At 50.7% G+C, this 21083-nt stretch overlaps 1 protein-coding gene across 1 annotated transcript in view; it reads left to right on the plus strand.

The window, feature by feature from the left end:
• The first annotated feature begins 315 nt into the window (after positions 1 to 315).
• The window catches only part of RH39, a 99946-nt gene continuing 79178 nt past the window's right edge, over positions 316 to 21083 (plus strand). Inside the window, exons 1-3 of the mRNA XM_087400888.1 lie at positions 316 to 985; positions 1068 to 1163; positions 1287 to 1475. Of these exons, the coding sequence (XP_087257014.1) occupies positions 365 to 985; positions 1068 to 1163; positions 1287 to 1475 (906 nt within the window). The 5' untranslated portion in view covers positions 316 to 364. The remainder of the gene's footprint in view (positions 986 to 1067; positions 1164 to 1286; positions 1476 to 21083) is intronic.

Below are 21083 nucleotides of genomic sequence, written 5' to 3' on the forward strand. Positions count from 1 at the left end.
TGAGCTGCTTAGGCGCGTGATGTGAACAACAGTCCACCCTCCCAAGCAGTGCCCTCTAGCCAATCAAGCACCTTCATCCTCGTGATTGAGTTGCTCTGGCGTGTGACTCGAACAGCAGGCAGTGCCGCTAGCCAATCAAACAACCTTCATCTGCTCTGGCGCGTGACGCGAACAACAGTCCACCAGCCCAAGCAAGTGTCGCTAGCCAATGAAGCACGCCTCGGACAGATTGCACCGAGCTCTGGCGCGTGACCGGGCGACACCGCTGCAGAGGCGGGCAGGGCAGGCCGTAGTTAAATTTTAATGTGCGTGTTGAAACATTTTGATCTTTGTTGAAAGAAGAGGGAGAAGAAACAGCTATGTTATGGCAGCGGGGTTGACGACAGCTCGAGCTCTGGCTATGGCGATGGCCAAAGTTGCCCACCTCCCTCCTCGCTCCTTCGACCCCTTCTGCCTCCCCAAGCTGCGTCCTCTCCTCCATCCTCGCCTCCTCCTTCCTTCCCACCTCCAACTAGCTCCCCTCTCCCTCGCCCGATTAGCTCCTTCTTCAGCACCCGACGTAGCTTCTGCCTTAGCCTCACCACCTCCAGCACAAGATTTCGACGACTACGACGACGATTCCCAGAATCACCCTTCCACTTCCTCCTCCCTCCTCGACAAGCTCCGTAACCGCCAGCTCCGAGACCGCCGTTCCAAATCCTCCCAGCCTTCCAAACCCAAATCTAAAATCTCCAAGACTTCAGCTTTTAAGCCCCGCACGGCCACCCCACCCTCGCCCACCCGCGAGCCGGTGGTGCTGGCATCGTCTTTCGCGGAGCTGGCCTTGAATGACGAGCTCATGGCTGCTGTGGAGGAGCTCAACCTCTCGCAGCCCACTGAGGTGCAATGCCGTGCAATTCCTGCAGTTTTGGACGGACAAAGTGTGGTCGTGGCGTCTCATACAGGTTCTGGGAAGACGTTGGCATATATGTTACCTGTCGTGCAGGTAGTTTGAACGGTGCTTTCTGTTCGTAACGTCTTTTAAAAAGTTTAATGTGTTTTTCATGACAATATGTGGCCTATGCCAGTGTCTGAGACAGGAGGAAATGCAAGAAGGCAAAGCAACAAGAGCCAGAAGGCCTCGGGCTGTGGTTCTCTGTCCCACGAGGGAACTTGCAGAACAGGTTATTGCTCTCATGTGAACATTACACTGGCAATGAGTTACATTTGTGGATGGGGGTATGGTGTTGAGAATGCCCTGTACCTTGCTTTCTCCAGGGACTATATTTTGATTCCTTTCTATGCAGGTCTTTCGAGTAGCAAAGTCTATCTGTCACAATGCACGGTTCCGTGCAGCCTTGATTGGTGGTGGTGTGCGTCTGAGGCCTCAAGAAGATGTCTTGAACTCTCCTGTCGATATGCTGGTTGGCACACCAGGCAGGGTGTTGAAGCACATAGAAGAGCGCAATTTGTCATACGGAGATATCAAGTATGTGGTGAGCTTTTTATAAACCTTGCTCGTGCCTTTTTGTACATAAGAATCGTGCATTGTCAACTTTAATAGGCCATACAAGTTGCATGGAGGATGAAATGTAGGATGGCTAGTAGGAAGGGGGGAATTGGAGATGGAAATATTTCTAGCGTTTTGATTACCAGGGTAACTCTTTTCTTCCAAAATTCATCATATAGGCAAGAGAGAGCGCATCTTTGATATTTTTCTGAAGCGCATATGGGTCTCCATTCACGTTTTTAGAATAGGCAATGCCCATCTGTGAGTCTCCATATGATGAGTTCAGTCCATAAATTTAGGCTTGAGCGTGGGACACGTACCTACATAGAAGGCTGTGTATGTATGCTATCTAAGGGCTGTTTTCACAAACCCAAATTGGCCGTTTTGAGAACTTGATGGGCCAGCTTATATTGGCCCCCAAAGGCGGCCTTTGAAAGGTTCGATCGAGGACTGACATGGTTCAGATCTGGTCAACCTGGTCAAGATAAGGCTGCTCCAGGGTTGGCCTACAGGCAGGTCTGCCTGCCTTGAGGTCAGCCATTTTTCTGTTCAGCCAGCTTCTTGCTGGGGGAAAGGGGGCGCACCTTGCCTCCCTTACCCCTTAGGAGGAGGACTTGAAAGTGGACAGCCTTATTCTTCACAACCCAAATCTCAGCAAAGGTGCAGCAGTTCAAGGCCTTAGCCTTCACTTTTGTTTGCCTCTTGCCTGGGAGTTTGGTGGCAGCCACTTGTACCTCAGTGGAGCTAATATGCTGTAATTTCTGCTCTTTACGATCTACATTCTGCTGCTTGGAGTACGAAAACTTCACAAGGTGAAATTTGCATGTCCGCTAAGACGGCAGAAGCATATATCTAGAAGAATCCAGGAACATGCCCAAACTCATCCTCTAAAAATGCAACACAAAATCTTCTAAAGTCTCCATTTTGCAGTTGTTCATGGAGATCACAAGACTTGAACCTATGACTCTAATATACCATGTCAGTGTGGAAAGCATCATGTTGCGGCTTGCTGATATTGCGATAAATTCTTTCTATCTTAGGTGGTGTGTTGTTCTATCAGCTAGATGGTCTAAGCATTTTTTTGCTTGGATGCTCGTTTTGGAGAGACTAAAATGAAATGATATAATCTTCACAAGCAGTTGTAGCTTGAATGAAGAGAATGTGGAGTACTTTTTGATAAGTCTCTCCTTTAGTGCTAGCCTTTGTCACGGCTGAGTGACGAGTCTGCCCTTCACCTCTGGAGTGCTGGCAGAACCTTAGTACGAAGACCTTTGTAAAAATGGATGCTCAAGTATGTGTGGGGGTGTGGATTTGTATGTGTGGGAGCATATGTTAATACTATGTTCTACACCCACTGTTGGGCAGTGATAACGTTAGTGGGGATGTCATAGTAGTCCCTGCTATGCGTGATGGAGTTTATGGTTTTCAATCTTACGAGTGACTACCATGAGATTGAAACTGCACTATGTGTTGTATTTTTAGAGAATGAGTTTGGGCATGTTCTTGGATTCATCTAGATATATAGTCTTTCACTATTCAATTTCTTTTGATTTGCAATGGTTTCTTATTTACCCTTTCCCAATTTTGGTGAAGGGGAAAGTTTTATGGGACAAGCTCTCCACTTTTGGAAGGTGAAGATTTAAAGTCACATAGTTGCAAGGAAGTTATCATTGACAGAGGAAGTCCAAGAGTGGGAAGATAATGATGATGCTGAAGTCCGTTCTCTTATCATTCGAACAACAACAAACTTGAGTGTCCCTTATGTCTAGGGTTGTGGAGATAGCCTTTAAAAGTGTGGACTACCTTGAAGTATACATATTGTTAGAAAATACCCAACAGAGGGTACACGCAGCGGAAATAATGCCCAGGAGCTCACACAGTGTGCGGTGTGGGTGTGGAATCACAAACTTCTTTACTTATGTGCATTCAATAGGTGTGCAGACTCATCAATAGACAATGAACCAAACTAGATAGAGAAACCACCAAATAATATATTTCCGTCCACAACTATGGACACAATGAAAGAGAGACAGATCCAGAGTCCCACCAATGGTGTGGTCCTCTGATCTTACCACAAAGTCCTTCTCCTATCTGTTGGCTATCTCTAGACTAGAGTCCGCGTGCTCCACCTCGAGCGTAAGTAAACTTTCTGTCTAGAATGATCCTCTCCACCTGGCTAAGTCTGCAGCCCTGCTAGCACCTCTCTATCCTCCTGCTTGTAGGTCCAGAGGGTGGCTGCCTGCTGCTCCTTTCTGCTCTGGATCTGCTGCTGCAAGTGATGATGAAATGAGGCCTGAATGGCCTCCTTATATAGGCCCCAAGGGGGCTGGTAAAAACCGACCAGCCTGGTACAGACTGGCCGACCAGTCTGTGGCTGGTCCAGCCCTATAAGGCACACAACCCAGGGCTTTCTGGCCCAAACTTCCAGGGCCCTTTGGCCTTCCTCTCAAGGCATATATCCAGCCTATAAAAGGCCTGTTTCCTGCCCACTGACAGCCACTTTTCCTGCTGCAGATCTGGGCCTGCACTCACTGCAATGTCTGTGCCTCTGCCAGGCCCTCTTCCCGGCCGCGTGTCCTGCGCCGTACGGGTTCCTTGTGCTGGCTACTGCTTCGCCTTTTGCTACTGCAGATCCATCCCATGGGGGCTTACAGATGGGGAGGTGACCTTTCCAACACATATGAGACGAACAATGTTCTAGAATCGTTGATACACAATGATGATGAAGGAAGATGGACACCAATGCTCTACTATTGGACATGCTCAAGTATGTGTGGGTGTGTGGATTTGTATGTGTGAGAGCATATTTTTATACTATGGTCTACACCCACTGTTGGGCGCTGATGACGTCAGTGGGGATGTCATAGTAGCTAGTCCCTGCTATGCATGATGGAGTTTATGGTTTTCAACCTTGTGAGTGACTATCATGAGATTGAAACTGCACTATGTTGTGTTTTTAGAGGATGAGTTTGGGAATGTTCCTGGATTCATCTAGGTGTATGCTTCTACAAAGCTTTAAAAGTTTTTTGACATGTAATGATGTCTGATCGTATGAGACCACTTACGAAGATGGGGCTACATAGTTTCAAAAGAGTAGCAAGGGGCTTCTTCCTCCCCTGCCCTCTCCTTCTCTCTCCTCCGCCTCTCCGCTTCCTCCCTTTTTCATTTGCCTCCCTGCAACGAGAGCATTCGTTTTTGTTACGATGAAAGAAAATCTTGGTGGTCACCTTTGATCTGGCCAGAGGGGCTCTATGGCAGCACCCTTGACTCCCATAGCCGTTAAGGTTCTTTCCCCAGCTGACAAGCAACAGGTACAGTAGGCAGTCCAGTCCCTTCAGGAAAGGCGCTTGTGGGCCTCACGCCTACACGGAGACAGGTGCGAGAGTGGATCCAGGCGAGCTTGACATTAGAGGGTGACCACATCCAGGAGGTCACTATTTATGGACGAGGCGTTTTCCTCATCCAGTTGAGCTCCCTTGACACTACCTCGATACTTGTGGAGCAGAGCCCCATTCTCATTGGCCTGCACCTTGTCTACCTCTTTGCTTGGTATCATGGGTTACAGTGGAGGACATGGATACGACAAACCATGTTCCACGGTTTCCGGTTACACTCTGCTTCCCAGGGCTCCCTAAGGAGTATCGAGCCATCCTCCCTTCCATTGGCCGGACATTTGGCACAGTGCTCGAGTCCCCGCCAGAGACGGTCGCCTCCGTTCTAGTAGATGATGGAGTCCCCAGGATCAGACTGGTGGTGGAGAGCCTGGAGTCCCTCCCAGAGCTGATCCTTCTCGAGACCCTGGAAGGGGGCACACTTCGCCAGAGGGTGGAGATCTCCGGGTTACTAGGCCAGTGTCTTTGATGGAGACAGATGGGTTACCTCGCTAGAGATTGCCCCCGTGGCCTCCCTCGTGCGCCTCCCCCCCCTCCTCCACAAAGTAGGTAGAGTCTACAGGCCGGAGTTTAGCGCCCTCTCAGGCAGGAGCAGCAGGAGTCTCAGACCCCATGGGTTACCCCCTCAAAAGGCAATTGGACACAAGTTAAAAAGAAAAAGAAACCAAGCAAGCAGGCGTGCAAACGCCGCAGATAGAGGGCGAACCGCAGGGAGAGGGACAGGGTTGACAGAGGCCTCGAAAGAGGAACAGCAGGAGCCACCTCCCCTAGCAATAGAGGCCCCTATCCATCCAGTCGATCCTCTAGCTTCAGAAGTTCAGCCTCTGCACCCACCCTTGCAGCAGCAGAGAGCCCCAGGAGCTCCAGATGCGGCGATGGCGGAAGCCGTAGACGCTAGCCTGACGGGGGCCGTGGAGGAGCCGATCCAGAGCCTTGGCGAGCGTGATCAGTAGGGGGCCTCCTCCTCCCCCTCCCCCTCCTCCCGTAGACCCCTCCTCCTCCTCCTCTTCACTTCCCCCTCCCCCCACAGGGTTCCCCCTGCCCCCTCCCCCCCCTCAATCCCCCTTCTATGGTCTCTCATCACTCGCCCCCCACCCTCTGTCCCCCGCGTCCCTACTTCTCACTCTCCCGCCGCCCCCCTCTCCGCTTCAGTAGGAGCTTCTTCCGCTTGTAAACCCCTGCCATCAAGCAAGGGAATGACGACGCCCCCTTCTGCTTCCTCATTGCAGCAGCAGGTCCGCTCAGAGAGGGATCCTGAGGGACGAGGCTCATCTTCCCTGCCAGCAACTCCCAACTTCTAGTCTGGGCGTCCCTTACTGCGGGACTTTTGGAGGTTAGGACCTTGGAACTATTTGGAGATTCGGGACTCTCTACCATTGGAGGTCACGCTCATGGTCCTTTAGTCCTAAAAGGGGGGTTTGATCAGTGCAGTGGGATCTTAGACACACCCCGTTTGGAGATTTCCGTTTGCCTCCACAGTGTTGGAGAAGTGGTCCCCGGAGGTGTTTGATGCTGTTTTGGGTAATCAGATTATGAGACGAGTGGATGGGACCACAGGGACTAGATCTTTGGTACGCCCATGGCGCGGAGGTGAACTTTCAGCTGAGCTTCACGCGTGAGGAGCCAGTGTGTGGTTTGGCGACAGGAGTTATCAGATTGCCGATGGAGGCAAAGGTGGAGCAGACACTTCTGGCCCCTCTAGACGTGCACGGAGTTATTCGGGGTGGAAGCCTCCATGATGAAGTGGGCACGGAAGATCGGTATTGAGTCGGTATCCACCCTAGTACGACGCTGCATAGACACTGACTACTCGCCTTTCAAACCCCCGGCAAGCCGCAAAATCACACAAGGCAGTCTTTCTAGGACATGCACCCACTCACAGGAGAGCCTTGTTCCCGACTCCCCCGTCCTCATGAGCTGGACCATAGTGAGCTGGAACGTACACGGGCTCCACGATTGTGTTCGTAGTCATCCGCAGTACTTGATTCTCTGGCAGGAGTTGCAGAGGGTAAAGGGCAGGCAGTGGACATCCTTATGATTTAGGAGCACATGTTTTCAGCAGCATACATTAAACGATGCCATCACCTTCTCCCAAGGAGAGGTCCAGAGGAGTGGTCTCCCGCAATAGGATACAGCGGAGGGGTTTGCATCTTAGTCTCACAGAGTTTGGCTTCAGAGGTCTACGATTAGGGCGAGCTCATTCCAGGATGGGCAGTTCGGATGGGAGAGTCCAGTGGAATCCTGAACGTGTATGCCCCAGCGTGTAGACAGCACCGCTTGGCCTTTTGGAGGAGGCTGTCAGAGTGTCTTCCGGATGTTGACTCCTGGATTGTTAGAGGGGACTTCAATAACCTGGAGTTTGGGGAAGACAAGCAGGGCGGCGCCTCGTTCTCAGAGATGCCAGCATCAAAGCGTAGTACCTGGGAGCAGTTTATTTTCATGATCAGTGGCAGAGACCCGTGGAGAGAGCCAGAGTCTCCTGGCAGCCTTCTCTTCTCCTTTAGACAGAGGAGACACGATGGATTGCTTGAGAGCTTAGACTGCTTCTATGTTGGAGACTGGGCATTACACAAAGGTGGTTCTATCGGGATTCTAGCAGGTACCACGATGTCCAACCATTCTCTAGTGGTACTTCACTTGGATCAGCCCGTCGAGGTCTCTCCCAGAAGGGGGTCCGCATTCCAGAGGATCTCTTGCAAGATGAGGAGATTCAACAGGTTATGGCAGAGCTCTGGGAGCACTTAGAGATGGCACCGAGTGAGGGTTGGGCTGCGTGGGTGGCCGATGCGATTTAGAGGAGCAGTGTGGAGCTGCAGGCTCATGCCCTTAGGCAGAGGAGGACCCTTCAGGAGCGCGAGCGGGCTTTGAGGAGAGACCTCGCCTCCATCAAGAGGCTCAGGGAGCAGGACTCAGTTTCTCAGTGGCTTAGTGACAGAGTGGAGAGCGCTCGTCTCGAGCTTCAGGACACAGAGCTGCGGCGGGCTTAGTTCTCCTACCATTCCTCCTAGGCCCGATAGGTACAGCAGGGGGACAAGATGATGAAGCAGTTCTTTCAAACCATTGGGCCCCGATCGACCAGCACACAGCTACGTCTTCGGGACTCGCAAGGCATCATGCACATTGACCCGCATGAGATTCTTGACACGACCACCGAATTTTATAGCCAGCTCTTTCAGACAGAGAGGATGACCCCAGCTGGTCTTGTGGCCTGAGAGTTAGTTTGGGATCATGTTCTGACAGTAGTCTTGTGGGACTTATGTAGCAGACTTGAGGAGCCTTTCAGAGATGAGGAGCTCTGGGAAGCCCTCAAGGCTCTCCTGACCCAGAAGTGCCCGGGGGAGGATGGCTTGACTCCGGCCTTCTTCCAGAACTTCTGGAAGATTATCTCCACTCCTTTCCGTTTAGCTTGCCAGGAGATTTTCGACATAGGCCTTCTCCCTCAGTCCTTGTGCAAGGGGTGGATTTGTTTGATCCCAAAAGGGGGAGATAGGTCAGATATCTGACAGTGGAGGCCGATCACTCTGCTTGATACTGCATACAAGATCCTCGCCAAGGTCTTGAGTTTGCAGTTACGGCCTCATCTTACCGACATCATCGATGACACATAGACTGGGTTTGTCCAGGAGCGCAGCATCCTAGACAACATCTTCACGTTCTGTGAGGCAGTGGATTGGTCCAGGGAGGAGTCACAGCGACTGGCCATCCTTCTCTGTCAGTCCTTGTGCGGGGGGTGGATCTGTTTGATCTCGAAAGGGGGAGATAGGTCAGATATTTGACAGTGGAGGCCGATCACTCTGCTTGATACTACATATAAGATCCTTGCCAAGGTCTTGAGTTTGCGGTTACGGCCTCATCTTACTGACATCATCCATGACACACAGACTGGGTTTGTCCAGGAGCGTAGCATCCTGGACAACATCTTCACGTTCTGGGAGGCAGTGGATTGGTCCAGGAAGGAGTCACAGCCACTGGCCATCCTTCTATTGACTTTGAGAAGGCCTACGACAGGGTGGAGTGGTCTTTCTTGGAGGGCACTATGAGGAGATTGGGTTTCTCAGACAGATGGGTCAGAGGAGTTTCATCACTATACGTAGGGAGCTCTAGTCAGATGATTATCAGACGACACACAGGTGAGGCCGCCAGGGCTGCCCACTAGCTCCCTTCCTCTTCTTGTTTGTAGCAGAGGCTTTGGCTACTATTTGAGATCACAGGTGGCAGGTCTCACAGGGTTGAGGCTCCCAATCAGGCAGGCAGGAGGAGCTCCTTGACTCGGAGTTTGCAGATGACACGGCCTTATATGTTGAGGGCACCACAGCGAGTCTAGAGAGAGTCAGAGGCGCCTTGGCTATCTATTGTGAGGCCTCGGGGGCACATATTAACTAGACGAAATCCATAGGCTTCTTCATGGGCTTTGAGGAGACACAGGAGATTCGTGAGTGACGTTGATTTCAGATGGATACCGCGGGGTCAGACAACGAGATACCTCGGATGCCAGGTAGGTATTGACATTACAACAGAGCAGCAGATTGTCCCGGTCCTTGAGAGTGTTCGGCGCGAGCTTCTCTATTGGAGCTCGGCCAAACTCTCCCTCGTAGGTCGCGCCTTAGTGGCAAACCAAGTCCTTGCCACTGCTTGGTATATTTCCTCCTGTTGGTGCTTTCACAGAGGATGCATTGGGCAACTCCGACGGTTGGTAGGGAACTTCCTCTGGGCAGGTTTAGATGGCACGAGGAACACTAGGGCTTGAGTAGCTTGGTAGACGGTGATCATGTCGCAGGCACTGGGAGGCTTGGGTATCATTGATCCGGAGATGCAGAGTAGGGCCCTTCTAGGCAAGCTGGTGGTTCGTGGCCTCACCCCAAGTGCTGAGCCTTGGAAGCTCCTCTTATAGAGAGGACTTATGAGGAACACCCCACGCACCGGGGGATAGTGGCAGCCTTCACATAGATGGATCTTCTCAGAGGCCCCCCTTACGAGAAGGGCTCCCCCCTGATGAGGAGTCTTCACAAGGTTTGGCAGAGACTAGCAGGGGGTCTCATCCGTGCTCCGCCCAGATGTAGAGAGGAGTTCGAGTGTCAGCCCCTTCTGTGGCACCCAGAGGTCAGAGATCAGGAGTGACGTATGCTTGGGCAGCGGACTCACATTGGTTGGGCACAGTGGGACAGTGGTTCAGCAAGGTCTTTTGGTCGCTGGAGTAGACTACCTATGGGGGCAGAGGCGAGGCTTGATGCCCTAGCGCATCTGAGAGGGGTAGGGCAACGGATGGGCAAGATCGACTTAGCCATTCCTAAGTCTTGGGGTAGTTTTCCCGCACTGATGTTCCCTTGAGGATTTTGATGCAGTGTGGCAGCACGCACCCCGGCTTCTTCCGCCCCTAACTGGGAGTGACCCTGAGATGGATGGGAGTCTCGATGGGATACACTGGCAGATGATCAGAGTGGTAGGACGCTTGGGGAAGGAGCGGCACATTGATCCTCCCAGTATCTCAGAGTAGGACGCCTCTGGCTATGGGAGGGTAGACCCTTGAGGGAGGTCCACTGGGACCTGGGGGAGTGGTTCTGGGCCTCCAGGGGTGGCCTAGCTGAGACGATAGATGAGGTGTCTTTCTTTCCCTACACCACACGGATTGGCAAGAGACTTGAGATGGACTCGTCGAGATGGACTCCCTCGAGGGAGAGACACTGGGTGACCTAGAGAGTGCCCCGGGATGTTCGCTCTAGGTTTTGGATGCAGTTGTGGTCCAGTTTGCGGCCGAGGAAGATTTCATACTTCTTCTGGCTGGCAGCCCATGGAGGCTTGCCCATCGGCCCGTGGTTGGAGTAGATGCGAGTGGAGGGGCAGTGCCATTGTTGCTCAGATGGTGTCCTAGAGACTATCCCACACTGCCTATGGAGCTGTCGTAGCGCAGCAAGGATCTGGATGAGAGCCCTCAGGATCATGACATGCATGCAGAGTCTTCACAGAGACTACACCTGGGGGATGGTGGCTTGGTTGTCAGAGGGAGGACACGCGTTTTAGATTGATATCTCCCAGCCTATCGGATACAGGGTCAGAGCATTCAGAGGATTGCACTCCACGAGGCAGCCCCCCCTGATGCCCTAGCTCCTCCTCCTCCTAGGGAAGATAGTGTTTGGGAGGTGGTAGCCAGCATCACGGCTTGGAACATTTGGGTGGCTCGCTGCAGTCTTGTGATGGGAGAGCACCCGGTTCCACCCTTGGCTACCTTGGTTGCCATCTGGCAGGATATCATTTACACTCTACGGTCCACCTGGGAGCGTGGGACCCCAGGCTCCAGGGCGACTATTGAGAGGCGTGCTCGTTTCTGAAAGGCTTGGCTTGCAGGTGTTTTCTACATCTTCACTCCGCGAGGGATTCACTGGCTGTATAGTCCCCCCACTTGGCTGTTAGCCCCAGTTCCCGAGATCCCCTAGGCAGTGAGCTAGGCTTCTCTGGAACAGGCCAGTTTTTCTTTCAGCCTTTTTCGGTTTTTTCATACTCAGCACCTTCGGGGCTGTTGTCTTGTATGAAATCTTTAAAGCATTAATAGAAGGTTCCTTTCTTTGAAAAAAAAATAAAAAAGAGAGTAGCAAGGGTGAATGTGTTCAATGGAGGGAATGGTAAGGCTGTCTTGCATTAGGAAAAAGTAAAGGTAAGGGAAAGCCCAAGGATGACAAAGCTTTGAAGTTTTATGTATTTTGGCTATGGAGTTAATTAAAAGAAGAAGAAGAAATGCTTCTATTGTAACAAGCCTAGTGACTTTGCAAAGCATTGCAAAAGAAAGAGACAAACTAGAAGATGAGGATGAAGACAAGCCCTAGGAAAAATCATATAAGGATTGGTTCAAGGTCTTGAAGCATACAATAAGTAGTGGTTCAAGGTGATCCTCCTTTTCTTGTTATTTGCCTTCTTCTTTTCGCAGTCTTGCACATGATGTCTAGGCTGATAGTAGTAGTTGCAGCCTTTCTTCTTCTTTTTGCTCTAGACGTAGAATAGTCCCTGTCCTCAAAAGAATCTTTGCTAAAAGCATCCATTGTCTGTGCCACACTTGCAATTGCACAACCAAGTGCCCAACCTGCCAGACACGGCTGAACAACTGCAAGAAAATCCTCCTCTGTCTCAACTACCCCCAACGTGCATAACGTACAGATCCATTGTTGAAACTAGGCTCAACAATGTAAAGGGTGGTAGGATCCACTTAATTACAGCATACACAGTAAATTGACAAATAATTATGCACCACAGATCAAATCATAGGGGAGTTAGAGCGCTCCTACTCAGAAACAAGGACACCGATTGGCCCTGAACGTTGGCACCCCTTGCGGTATTTATTTAACATTCATTTGAAGCCAAGCGGCTGATTACAAAGGTCTTTGGGAAGCTGCACCACCGTCAAACCAATGCCCGTAGACTCCCTGTCCAGCCCACCCTGTAATTCCCTGCTCAACTCCAAACGGTGAATGGCATCCAATTGCTAGACAACCTCCCGTCCTCAGCCAACCAAAGCATGCAACAGAGACCCCAAAAGCATCCATTGTCTGTGCCACACTTGCAATTGCACAACCAAGTGCCCAACCTGCCAGACACGGCTGAACAACTGCAAGAAAATCCTCCTCTGTCTCAACTACCCCCAACGTGCATAACGTACAGATCCATTGTTGAAACTAGGCTCAACAATGTAAAGGGTGGTAGGATCCACTTAATTACAGCATACACAGTAAATTGACAAATAATTATGCACCACAGATCAAATCATAGGGGAGTTAGAGCGCTCCTACTCAGAAACAAGGACACCGATTGGCCCTGAACGTTGGCACCCCTTGCGGTATTTATTTAACATTCATTTGAAGCCAAGCGGCTGATTACAAAGGTCTTTGGGAAGCTGCACCACCGTCAAACCAATGCCCGTAGACTCCCTGTCCAGCCCACCCTGTAATTCCCTGCTCAACTCCAAACGGTGAATGGCATCCAATTGCTAGACAACCTCCCGTCCTCAGCCAACCAAAGCATGCAACAGAGACCCCAAAAGCATCCATTGTCTGTGCCACACTTGCAATTGCACAACCAAGTGCCCAACCTGCCAGACACGGCTGAACAACTGCAAGACAAAGCCTTCAACAGCCAAACTCTGGTGCAATCAATTGACAAAGCACTCCCAAACAGGTTGCCTCAATCTATAGCCTCTCCGGCCATTGCCGAGCAACATAAATCAACCTTTCTTCGCAAGGAAAGAAACCGAAACACAATAACTAGCCAGCAACAAATCAGGGAATGACAAAATCGGTGACCTTTCTTCTTCTACCCAGTATCCATAGAAGAAAGGTCACCGAGGCTGGAAAACCCTAGTTCTGCAAAGAAAAGTTGATTCTGCCCTGGAACAGCCCTAAGAGCAGCTTAGAAGTGAACACTGGGTGCCTGGAAAGTTACCAAAATCAGCAGCAACACCCGGAAGGCTCCAGAAATCAAATTGCAACTTTCCCTACTAAGCTTGGACAGCCTGGAAGCAAAATCGCAATCTTTTGTAGCAACCTGGACAGCCTGGAAACACTTGGAACAGCCCTGGAACTGGACGCAGTCTCGTGGTACAGCCCAGAAGACTTGTAGATGAAATCGCAATCTGGAAGAGACACCCTGGCTGAAATCGCAATCTGCAACAGGCTCCTGGATCAGGTGCGATTTTGTTTGGCAGGCCCTGGATGCACTGGAACTGGCCCTGGTTGATGGCGATTTTCCCTGGCAGGCTCCGGAAGCTCCTGGCAGATGACCATTTGGCTCTAGCAGTAGCTGGCAGGCTTTGGCAACTCACAACTGATGATCTGGTTCCTCTGGAACTGATTTTGGCCTTCCCCCCCCAAAAACAGGGCTCTGTGCTCTTTTTGGAGTCATGTGCTAAAATTAGTAAGTTTTAATTCACCACTCTTTTGGCCCCTTTGTTGCACACTTTGGCCCTAGGAATTAATTGCCTAGTAACTGGGCGCACATTCACTATTTCCAAGGGCCCACTAGGGAATTTTAATTCCCTAAGTCCCCATGGCTGGATCCTCGCGCCCCAGAGGCTCAAGGCAGTCACACACAAATTACGAGAGTCACAAAGCAAAATTCCCATAATTTCACGTCCTCGTGATAGTTGTTGTGTGGGTATACTTGCCGCTCTCATGGCCTCAGCTGATGGGACGAGAGCCACACCTGTACAATGGCAATTCTTAGTGCATGTGAGACTATAGTTGGGTCCCTTAACGCATATGGTTGGCTGAACCATATGCATATGAAATAATTATTCCGTATGCGTATGGTACGGCCAATCATACTTGGCTTTTTTTTTGGGGGAGGAGGGAAGGGGTTCCCATACCTTTATGAAAACGTCTTTTAATTAGTTTCTTGACTTTAAAATTAATACAAGTTTGAAGTTGAAAGTTTTGTAGCTCTCTGTCAATTAAATGTGTACAATGTATTATTAGGGTCACGTATGATTCAGCCCCAGGGGCTGATCCATACTCCAATCATACTTATGTACCCGTATGCAGTATGCGTATGGTAACGTATGGAAAAAACTGTGTGAGACTCATCTGTCCTCAAAATATGGGGGTCTGATGATGAATCCCTCCTCCAATACTCTCAAGAAGTGGTTGTGATAAAGCTGGAGCCTGGTGGGGAACTCTTGGTGCCCCCCCCCGTCCGAGATGTATGGAGTTGGAGGAGATCTAACTGCATGATACGGTTAATCTTGTCTCGTGGAATCGACTCAAGTGGCATGTTCGCCTGGCAAGCCATGTGGATACACATGCATTCCATGTGTCTGCCCGGCTCTCTGCTAGCTAGCTGGAGCCTGGTGGGGAACTCCTGGTCCCCCCCCCCCCTGTCCGAGATGTATGGAGTTGGAGGAGATCTAACTGCATGATACGGTTAATCTCGTCTCGTGGAATCGACTCAAGTGGCATGTTCGCCTGGCAAGCCATGTGGATACATGTGCATTCCATGTGTCTGTCCGGCTCTCTGCTAGCTAGCTGTCTGGGTGACTCTAAGGCCAGCCTCGGTAGTATCTAGTGAGGTAAGGCCAAAACTCTATGGATGAATGTCACTGTCTGAGATATGGCATGAACTTGAAGAGGTGTCATGGCGAACTTTGCCTGTACTATCTCATGTTGGACTGAGGGCCTACTCCGAATCGTCCTAGACCCTACAGTCACCTATAGCCGCTCAAATCTGCTCCACTCTGTCCCCGGGAGGTCACTCCCCAGAAGGGTGCTGCATACATGGTACTCGGCTGTACGAAAGTGTCGAAAAGCCAGCCCTTCGTTGGTGGATCCTGAAAGTATGCCTGGAAGCATTGTCTCTCTAGTTGGGCCAAGGCACTATGCCCCCATTTGAGTCGTGCTTTGGCTGCTTGAGCCATCGGGAAGACCGGCCTTGTGAGGATTGCCCCCGAGAGAGAGAGAGAGAGAGAGAGAGAGAGAGAGAGAGAGAGAGAGAGAGAGAGAGAGAGAGAGAGTCCTCCGGCATGCATAGCGTGCAAATCCGCTGCTCTCTCCTTGTCTTAATCCTTAGAGACCCGTATTTGCCCTATGGCGTTCCTCAGTGCATGTGAGACTCCTCTGTCCTTGAGGTATTGGGGTCTGATGATGAGTCCATCCTCCGATATCTCAAAAAAGTGGTCACGTTAGTATTGGATCTTAGTGGGAAACTCTTGGTACCCCCCCCCCTCTCCTTAAAAAAAAAAAAAACTCCGAGACGTATGGAGTTGGAGGAGATCTAACCTTACGTTACGGTTAATCTCATCTCGTGGGATTGACTCACCTTTAGGGCCTCCATATGTCTCTATAAGCCGTCTGTTGAAGATGGTATGAGGACTATGTTGTTTGCATATAGCAGAATCTGTATCATTAGGCCAGCCAATAGTGATCCCTCGCCTTCAAGGCGGTCTATAAAAGATGTGATCTCATTGATGTAGAGCCGGAAGAGAGTTGGTGAGAGGAGGCATGCCTGCTTCACCCTGATTCTGCTCTCAGCCTACCCCTATGCTCAGCCTACCCCGCTCAGCCTACCCCTATGCCCCCTACTCTTCCTACGCTCAGCCTCTCCCTACGCTTCCTACGCTCAGCCTACCTAGCCACCCCCTCCATACGCTCAGCCTACCTAGCCACCCCCCTCTCTGCTCCTCCCGCTCCTGCTTCAACCCCTCGTTGCTTGCCACCTTAGCTTCTCCTTCGCCACCTTAGCTTTTTTTTATTTTTTAAAATTAAAAAAAAATAAAATCTCCTCGCCACCTTAGCCTCTCCTTCTCCACCTCCTGGCTGCCTCTCCACCTCAGGCTTCCACCCCGCCTCGCCACCACCTCGCACTGGGTGTGCCTCCCATCATGGGAAGGGAGCCGGTGCTCCCGCTTTCGGTCGGACACTAAGACTTGCACCCAAAAAAAAATCAGTCAAAGAGAAATGGGGGACAAAGCCATGAAAGATGACAAAAAAAGAAGAAAGAAAAAGCAAACGACACAACTGAAATTGGAGGATGTGAACACACATTACAACCGAAGTGGACTCGGGGTAGACAGCAAGGCAAAGGCAGGACCCGCCTCAGCTTCTTCAGCCTCTCTCTCTACCTCGACCTCAGCTCCCGCTACAGTTTCAGTTTCAGTTTCAGCTCCAGCCTCAGCTCCCTCTATCTCTATCTCTATTTCAACTTCAGCCCGCTTCAGGCTCAGCTCTAGTTCCAGTCTCAGCTTCCTCTACATCTACGATCAGTGACATACTCATGCCCATAGCGCCGGTTGTTCCCTTCCCCTCCTCTTCTGTTACAGCTCTCGCACTGCTTACGACCCCTACTTCGGAGGTGTCATACTCTGTTCTGCATTACTCTTCACTCTCCCCTCTCCCTCTCATTCAACCCATGCTCCCACACCCCGTTGGGACTGCCTCATCCATTCCACTGTCATCTCCATTCCTCACCTAGTTCACCCAATCACCGTCCAGTTTCTGGACTTCAGTCCCACACTTTCATGCCATAGTCATCATAGTTTCAGCATGGACATGGGTGGGCTGATACGCCAGAGGCGTGTGAGACCTTGCTCATGGAGATACATAGTTTCCGTGAGCGTGAGATGGAGCTAACTCGCTTCAACCAGGAGCATAGCCGCATCATACAGGAGCAAGCTAGGGCCATTCGGGAGCAGAGCCGCATCATACAGGAGCAGGCTAGGGCCATTCGGGAGTAGGCTAGGTCCGCTTCAACCAGGAGCAGAGCCGCATCATACAAGAGCAGGCTAGGGCCATTTGGGAGCAGGCGGTGCTTATTTAGGGACTCAAACAGGATATCATGCAGCTCCGACAGGAGGTCACAGCCATACACATTGTCCCAGGGAGTACCCTAGTGGTCGAGGCGCAGATTGCGAGCATGCAATCTGCTATTGAGGAGACTTCCAGATGGGTTGACGTGGCCAAATGGGAACCCGTAAGGGTAACCGTTTCGGCTACCCTCATGAAGCAGCAGCAGAGAGCCAATAAGGCTCTCAACATCAGAGTACGCGGGATCCCACGCACTAAGGCTACACCAATGGTAGATGCGACTGCGTTCGTGGCTGCTACCCTGGGTGTGAGCGAGCACAGGATAGAGAGGGCATGGCGGGTGGGGAGAGATCTCAACCGAGAGCAACCCCTGATCATACGGTTCCATGACACTCAGGCACGACTTTCAGCTCTACGACGCAGGTTAGTCCTTCGAGATCAGCCAATGATCTCTATGGATGAGGACCTCACACCTCTACATGTTGAGGAGAAGCGCTCTTTGCTGCAGCAACGGGATCAGGCCTGGAAGGAGGGGAAGTGGACAGTGGTACGAGAGGGACGACTGCTTACAGGCCCCCGTAGGGCACCTGTCCCCTCCCCTACATAGGGAAGCGGGGTCTATGAGACTTAGATATCCGAGACCTGGAACTGTAATGGTATCTTATGGTCAGAACCAGGGAACTTCTCAGAATCCTATACAGGCCACGACATAGTCTTTTATACAGAGACACATCAGAGTCCAGAGCGCCCTCTTCCAATAGTCAGCGGATATACATGGGAGTCTGTCTACAGAGATGAGACGAGGGGTACAGGAGGAGTTCGAGGTTTAGGTGGAGTTGCAGTCCTTTTCAGATCCACACTTCTAGGGACCATTTCAGTAGAGCAGAGAGATACACATTCAAGATTTCTTTGGATCCGGATTCGACACATGGACAGCCGGGATTTGTTTGTTGCAGCGAGAGTTATCCGAGGTGATGATGATACATCCCCATTTGCTGCTCTTTATCAGTCCATCGTTGACTTCTCTAGCCGCGGAGAAGTCCTCCTAGTGGGGGACTTCAACGCGAAGACAAGGGCTCGTCACGTACCACTTCTTGACTTCAGAGATGATTCCACTCTGCTGCCAGATATCTGCTGCCAGATATTGACCTTGAGGAGGCAGGTATGCTACGGGTTTTGGTTGACAGGCGAGGTCCATTCTCATCTTATGGACAGGCCCTATTAGACCTCGGCATGATACATGATCTCATTATCTATAATGGTCTTGACAGATGGCCCGCTTCAGGTGGTTTTACATGCTTTCCACATGGGGGGGCTCCAGTGTTGTTGATTACATCATGGGATCCCATGTCTTAACATCTCGCATTATTGACTTCATTGTAGCACCTCTCCCTCCAGGGGCTGATCATACATACCTTTTCATTAGCATCTCCAGCCCCCTTCGCATAACACCTTTCACCCCACTCAGTTCTTACTTCACCTACCATGATATACGCTTTGATCAGGATCACTCACCTTCTTACTCTGGCCGTCTGTACATACTTCTCGCTTATATTGACTTCATACTCCTTTTAGAGGATCGTGCTGCCCTTGTCACCTGCTCACTACACGAGGCTGCCATCTCTAGTCCCCTTCGCATAGCACCTTCCACCCCACTCAGTTCTTACTTCACCTACCACGATATACGCTTGATCGAGATCACTCACCTTCTTACTCTGGCCGTCTGTACATACTTCTCACTTATATTGACTTCATACCCCTTTTAGAGGATCGTGCTGCCCATGTCACCCGCTCACTACACGAGGCTGCCATTCACGCTTTTTCCCACACCACCCGCTCCACCCGCCCACCACCTTGTAATAGTTGGTACGACGACGAGTGTAAGGCTTTACGATGTCAACTCAGATTCGAAACCAAAAATAGTCTTTGGAGTGCACCAGATACGCTACGCGAATACCGTAGATTGGTATGGAGAAAGAAACTAGACTTCGTTCGTCGGAACGAGGAGGAGCTACTGAACATTTTGTTTAGTAACAACTCTAAGGACTTCTGGCGGAGATTTCTAGAAGGACAGTCCCCTGCGCCACTCACTGATACTCTGATCTGGTTCAATTATGCACGCACACTTTATGACATCTCAAATCAGCCAGTCCCTAATCTCTCACACATGCCTCACCCCACATCCTGTACCCTCTTCACTAGAGGAGGGGTAAAGGATGCCGTAATGAAACTTCATAATGGCTGAGCGAAGGATCATGAGGGGTTATGCACTGAGTTCATTGCATATGGGATTAACCTCCTAGCCTCGATCTTAGCAAAGCTTTTTAATGAAGCTGTTTGTTTGGGGTTTCCACACACTTGGACCATTAACACTATCTCACCCATCCACAAGGCAGGGGATCCCATGAGCTCGGAGAACTACAGGACCATTATGATTAGACATGTCATGTCCAAGATTTATGCATCAGTACTTGACTCCGAGTTTAGCAGATTTGCAGAGTGTCGAGGACTTAGAGCAGTAGGACAGGCCGGATTCCAGCGTGATCATGGAACCATGGACCACATTCTCACACTCAGATGTATGATCGAGGAGGCGAGGTCACAAAAGCAGAGGGTTTATTGTTGCTTTGTGGATTTTCGCAAGGCATTTGACACGGTTCCGAGAGCCTGCCTCATACGACGCCTACAGGACTTGGGTTATGACCAAGAGATTATTTGGGCTGTCATGGCACTTTACAAGAGAGTTTCATGCAGAGTTCGGGCAGGATCCGAGTGGACAGACGAGATTATGAGTAACATCGGGGTCAAACAAGAGTGTCCTTTGTCGCCTACCTTGTTTGGCCTCTACATTGACGAGCTTGAGACAGTGATGCATACACAGGGGGTGTAGGTTGCTCTCTTGCAGGCACGCTGATTCAGATATTGCTCTACGCAGATAATGTGGCTCTCTTGTCTTCCTCAGCATAGGAGTTTCAGAGACACCTAGACACACTACAGTCCTTTTGTGAGTCTCATGATTTGAAGGTCAACCTGGGTAAAACCAAGGTCATGATCTTCAATACATCTCGAGCCATCAGGGGTCACCTGTTGAGATAGTTTCATCATACACTTATCTTGGGGTTATCTTCTCCGGACCCAGCTTCACTATGAGACGCGCAATGCATGCACGCTTGAGTAGAGAGTATGCTTCATTGGCCAGACTAGACAGGCAGTGCTTCCGCTCGCACTTTCAAGATCCACACACCAAGGGGTTGCTTTTTGATTACTTGGTTCGCCCAGCGGGGATGTACGACAGCGCTTGTTGGGGGCCAGACTTGTCGAATACAAAGTGGGCTCCTGTGAAGCGGCTACAGGTTCTCATGTTATCACGGATGATTCGTGGTAAGCCATCCGTTCCTCACCAAATCATTCAGGCTGAGTTTGGGTTATCCCCTTTACAGCTAGATGCTGCATTTTAGGTCATCACGTATCTGTACCGAGTTAGGTGATATGGGGATTACACCTCGGGGCGTAGCAGGCTACCATGGATAGCTCTATCCTCTTCTATGGCACTTGCAGTAGGAGGAGACCAGAGGTGCTGGTATGCACGTACAGAGAGATGGTTTGAGTGCCCGGGGCTCCACATGGATAGACTACCTCCCTTCTAGTACAGCATGGATGCTCCATTTTCTCCCTTCCTATCACACGAGGTCAACCGGTTATTCGTGAGGATCTACTACAGCTACACACATTTCGGACTTGGTTGGGACCGAGTGAACTCCTAGTGAAGCTTAGCTTCTACAAGCAGGATACACATAGATTCACCTACCTGACTTGCTAAGGATCTCTCTTGGGCGATTCCGGGTCTCTTCACACAGACTTCACATTGAGAGTGATAGAGCACAGCGACTACCCAGGGAAAGACGCATATGCACACTGTGTGACATG

This window comes from Dipteris shenzhenensis, chromosome 29 (assembly GCF_047967505.1).
Source record: "Dipteris shenzhenensis isolate YYH24624 ecotype China chromosome 29, Dip_SZ_1.0, whole genome shotgun sequence".
NCBI classification, from domain to species: Eukaryota; Viridiplantae; Streptophyta; class Polypodiopsida; order Gleicheniales; family Dipteridaceae; genus Dipteris; species Dipteris shenzhenensis.